The sequence below is a fragment of the Scophthalmus maximus genome, chromosome 18 (genome assembly GCF_022379125.1).
Source record: "Scophthalmus maximus strain ysfricsl-2021 chromosome 18, ASM2237912v1, whole genome shotgun sequence".
In the NCBI taxonomy this organism is placed as follows: domain Eukaryota; kingdom Metazoa; phylum Chordata; class Actinopteri; order Pleuronectiformes; family Scophthalmidae; genus Scophthalmus; species Scophthalmus maximus.
In genome coordinates this window covers 3,121,274-3,126,363 of record NC_061532.1, presented here as the reverse complement: position 1 = coordinate 3,126,363, position 5,090 = coordinate 3,121,274, and the positions used below count along the sequence as shown (strand labels likewise).

At 44.2% G+C, this 5,090-nt stretch overlaps 1 protein-coding gene across 2 annotated transcripts; it reads left to right on the top strand.

Moving 5' to 3' along the window:
• The first annotated feature begins 934 nt into the window (after positions 1-934).
• On the top strand, positions 935-4,013 carry LOC118290575 (homeodomain-interacting protein kinase 1-like). 2 transcript variants are annotated; one of them, XM_035618363.2, is made up of 8 exons: positions 935-1,590; positions 1,746-1,937; positions 2,073-2,227; positions 2,414-2,537; positions 2,661-2,780; positions 2,896-2,982; positions 3,125-3,312; positions 3,474-4,013. In XM_035618363.2, exons 1-8 carry the CDS (start codon positions 1,384-1,386, stop codon positions 3,814-3,816), a joined length of 1,416 nt encoding a protein of 471 aa, XP_035474256.1. In that variant the 5' UTR covers positions 935-1,383; the 3' UTR covers positions 3,817-4,013. The 2 variants fall into 2 exon arrangements, with proteins under 2 accessions (XP_035474256.1, XP_035474255.1); XM_035618362.2 differs by having other exon boundaries at positions 938-1,590; positions 2,046-2,227.
• The last annotated feature ends 1,077 nt before the right edge of the window (positions 4,014-5,090 follow it).

The window sequence follows — 5,090 nt, the reverse complement described above, 5'->3', positions numbered from 1 at the left end:
GCACCACGTCTGTCAGTAACGGACAGGACGAACTGTGCTCGGGGCACGCCCCCTCATACTACCACAGTCGACCCACCCCTCTTGAATCATTCTCGCTTTCTTGAAGGCAAAGCATCCATCTTAGGCAAGGATCTTCATCCTATGTGCATGGCTTGCAAGGGCGCTGAACACGCTCGGAACCTGAATGCTGCAGGCCTTCCCGCACAGGTCATTGACACCATCCAGAGTTCAAGAGCCTATCAGTGCTTCATTCAGATCTGTTTTACTTTAAAAAATTCCATAATATTAAATCAATTGGCATTGCACAGTAAACTCTTGCTGTTCTGTTTGAGCAGAAAGTTGCAGAAAGCAGCAACCCTTCACTGATTACCTAAAAGTCTTGGCTTTGATCAAATTGGTAAACATCTGTTTAGGGCCCTAATTTCCAAATAGGCATATTAGTCATGTAATCTGACTTAACCACTGCAATTATAAAGTTGAGCATTTGGCGGTGAAAAAGATGTTGGTTATACTCCATAAACCTTTGTAACGTCGTTGTAATCTGTTGCAATTTTGTGGTGGAAAGATATGCGAGCCATATACAAACAGACATACATGTTCAAACAACTTCACACGACACTGTGCTTTCTTAGGTTCTGTGCAATACACCTGCCATGACATGGTTGCTGCTTTGAGCAATGCAAGAGCTAGGTATATGATTTACTCATTCAGGAAATTTCTGCTTATATTCAACTTTTTAAACTATACTTTTTGAAATATTTAGCATTTTCTGCACTGAATAATGACTTGTTGAGCAGTGATGTCACCCACTGTACTTTGGGGAAACTCACTGAATGCTGATTGGCTGAAAAGCAGAGCAGATCACAGTGCAATCTTCAATGTCACTGCATTTCAGTCACTCTGAACCTGGCCTCAACTTCACAGCCAAATTTTGTATGTGATGTCATGAATCACAATGAAGATATTGAACATCCTGAGACTAAACCAATCTGTGTTTACCAGTGTGTGCATTGACTAAGGAGAGTGGAGACATTGTTCAACTTCAGATTTTAAAACTACACCAGACTTGTATTTGTCCGAACTTGTTCCTTTGTGTTCATTGAAACCAACAAATGCCCAGTTGCTGCACTGACTACCAAAATTATATTTCTTTTTGCAAAGGCACTACATGTAACTCCTTTGGCTGTTAATGCATATCCTGTTTACCGTATGTAACTGCTGGATTTGACTTACCTAACAAACTACAAACTAAAAACGTTTCCTTATCAGTAGTTCAAGTCAGTGGCCCTGTGACAGAGATGTTATTTTGATAGTGGTACATAGTGTATAAGTTTTGCTTTCCTCGCTGGGTTGGGCATCCGGCAACTTAACACAGCTTTTAAGATGTTCTCAATGCTACCTGCTCAGAATGACCAGTTGGTCACAGGAGACTGTCTCAAGTCAGGATCCTCCATCTACCATGTACAGTCTATCCTTGGAAAGGGGTCTTTCAGCATGGTCGCAAAATGCACAAGGATGGACGACATGAAGATTGTGGCCATCAAAATGATGAAGAATGAGGACGCTTATGTGATGCAGGCCAAGGCAGAGGTAGGAAAACAAAAAGACTATGCTCATCAAAGTGTGATTAGTACCATTTTTGTGTTGGTGATGTGTACAGTGTTTTCATCAACTGAATTGGCTTGTCTGTTTATGTGAGTCGATATAAAATAATCAAATCTGTGTGACTTGTCACGTAACCCCAGGTGGATGCTCTGACGAGACTTAGATCACTGGACCCAGACAAATGTAACCTTGTCCGATGGCACCAGGTTTTCACCGACAGAGGACACATTTGCTTGGAATTTGAACACCTGGACAAAAGTGTTTTTGACTTCATGAAGGAAAGGTGTTACCAACCTCTTCATCTGATTGAGATCAGACCCATCGCCCAACAGGTGTTTCCCACGGCTTGTTTCTCTACACGAACAAACAGTCTGAAGATATATACTTGTGAAATAATTTTAAACATTTTTATCAAAAGAATGACTTTAATAACCTTTCAGCTCGCCAATGCCCTCAATCACTTGAAGGCTGCTGGGATGATACATGCAGACCTCAAGTTGGAAAACGTGATGTTTGTCAACCATCGACAGGAGCCATTCAGAGTCAAAGTGATTGATTTCGGCCTAGCCCGGACTGTGTCGACTGCTAGGTCAGGCTCTTACATTCAGACCTGTCACTACCGGTGAGTAACTGAAACCAAATTTGATCTCTTAGAGCGGGAAAAGGGGGATGTACTGCGAATAAAAACATCCCCTCCTTATCCAATCACACTAACCACCCCTGTCTTTGTGAGGATGACGAATGTACAACAAAATATTTTAAATGCTTTTCATGGCTAATGTGATTTTGGTTGTTTGTCCTCTGTAAGGTCTCCAGAAATCCTTTTGGGACTTCCATTCACAGAGGCCATAGACATGTGGTCTCTGGGCTGCATGATTGCTGCCATGTACCTTGGCACCATGCTCTACCCTGGCATGAGTGAATATGAAATGGTAGGGACTACTTTGAGGTCCATAGAATCTGGTTTCTCAAGATTTATGATATAAAATGTTAATGTTATAGAAGTGAATCCACCCACACTCCCAGTGTGACTTTAAATTGTGTTGTATTTTCAGATCAGGTACATAGTGGAGACTCAGGGTCAGCCCCCAGACAACATGCTCACCCTTGGCAGCAAAACTTGCTGTTTCTTCCAGAGAAAAGACACCTACTCCTCCACACTCTGGAAACTTAAGGTACCTACCCAGAACCCCCTGAAGGGTCCAAAAGTCATTTCTGACAAGTTGTAAAATATACCACAAGTTTGATAAACTCAGAATATCAGTACTAACATTTACACTGTCTCCTCAGAGCCCAGAACAGTTTCATAAAGAGACGGGGATTCAGCCAATGGAGAACAGGATGTACAAGTTCGCCTCACTCGACAACTTCCTGAATGTGGGTCTTGTTTTTGATTATTTGGCTTGAGCTTATTTCTGAAGCATAGATAGAATGCAATGACAAATCTCCAGGAGAGTACTTATGCACTCCTGGAGGTGAGTGAAGAAGTCTCTGACCGTTGTTGCTGTTCATATTTTAGCTCCGGGTCATCAACAGAAGGAATTATCAAGATAAGATTGCAGAGACGAGAGATGTGGAGATGTTCGTGGACATGCTGAAGGGAATGCTTAAGCTTGATGCCTCCAAACGGATTACACCCCGTCAGGTGCTGCAGCATCGGTTCACCAGCATGCACCACATCATCAACATGTACCACCACAGCCACTAGTAAGTCAATACTCTGATTTGATTAAACATTTTTAACATATCATAAATTATTCTTATCTATTAAGTTTCCACTTGGACCATTTACATGACAGTACAAAAAAATATATTACTGTACATATCTAACATGCATGATAAACTTTGCTGATCAAATTGTTTTGTAGTGTTGTGTCCTGCTGTAAAGTAATGGATATATGCCAGAAAAAGGCCCCACTTGCCCACAGTGGTAAAACTGTGTGTGGATCACAGCAGCAGCCCCCCTTCAGGACCGCCAACCCTGTCCAGTCCCACTGCATCAACTCAAGTGCGTGCACCAGCACCACGACCCCGGGTTCAGACAGGCAAGGGATGAAGACAAATGTTGTTAATGTAGATGGGAATATAAACCCCACTGCCAGTGCTCTGAGGACCCACCCGGACAGCACCCACCCCCATAAAGTCCATGTCCTTCAATCAGTAACCAGACCCAGAGTCAGGTCATGTCATGGTTGCAAATATACCAGATGAAGATGTAAGGCCAACAAATACAGATTTTAAAGCTGTCACACACAAGCTTTAGATTTCAAGGCAGATACCTCATTGTTGTCCAAGTTCTATAGGCCAAATGATATTTCCAGGCCTGCCTGTTTTGTTGGGGGAAAAACTGCTGAAAATCTGTCACAGTGCAGGTCACCAATCTGATAATAAATAATATGAATATGTCATGTCTGCTGTTTTTTCCATTTCCTGTTTTATTTTGGTAATTATCTGTTCCCCTAAGTGTGAGCTTGTGATACTTCCTGTTTTCTTTCGCCTGGGTGATTACCTGCCCCCGCCTTAATGTGTGGCACCTGTGGCTCCTTGTCGTTCCTGCCCAGTATATTTAAGCTCTGTCTTCCCCTTACCCCAGTGCGAGATTGTCTGACTTCTTTACGTGCAGCATTCAAGCGTTGTTCCCCTGTATCCTGATTTTCCGAGTATTGATTCCCCCCTGGATTCTGACCATTGTCTGTTTTTGGATTTCCCGTTTGCCTGTCGATTTGGACACTGTTATTTGTAAGCTTGTGGCAGTTTGCAAATAAAACCGTTTGTACTTACCTGAGTCGTGCAATTGTGGGTCCATCCTCTGGTGTGCGTGACAGAACAATCTCGCCACTATAATGGACTCCGCCGACTCTAGTAAGGTACAGAACACTCTTCGAGCTCAAGGACAGAAGCTTCACCAAGTCGAGGAGGTTTTGTCCAACATGCAGCAAGAGATGAGAAGCATGGCGGAGCGGCAGCTGAGATTACAGCAGGCCGTTTGTGAACAAGTTTCTCACCCGACGACGCAGTTTCATGCTCTCCAGTCTCCTGCTGCGTCACCGGTTTCTCAGAACTCCACTGACCCGGGTTCGTCTGTTGGTTCCACGGGCGGGGGTGGCCCTGCTGTTTCTCCGGTCCAGTCATCTGTCAGTTCCGTGGCGCAACCTCATCTATCTCGGCCTGAACGTTTCTCCGGTGAGTCTGGTGACTGCCGAGCATTTTTGACTCAGTGTGGACTACATTTTGAGCTTCAGGCAGCCCATTATCCCAACGATCGGGCTAGGATTGCCTACCTGATTTCACATCTGACCGGTCGAGCGGAAGCGTGGGCAACAGCGGAGTGGGGACGAGATTCTCCTCTATGTGACTCATTTGCTTGTTTCACCCAAGCCTTCACTCAGATCTTCCAACATGTCACCTCGGGCAGAGAAGCGGCCCGAGCCCTGGTGAGCCTTCATCAGGGCAGACGACGAGTGGCGGACTACGCTATAGATTTC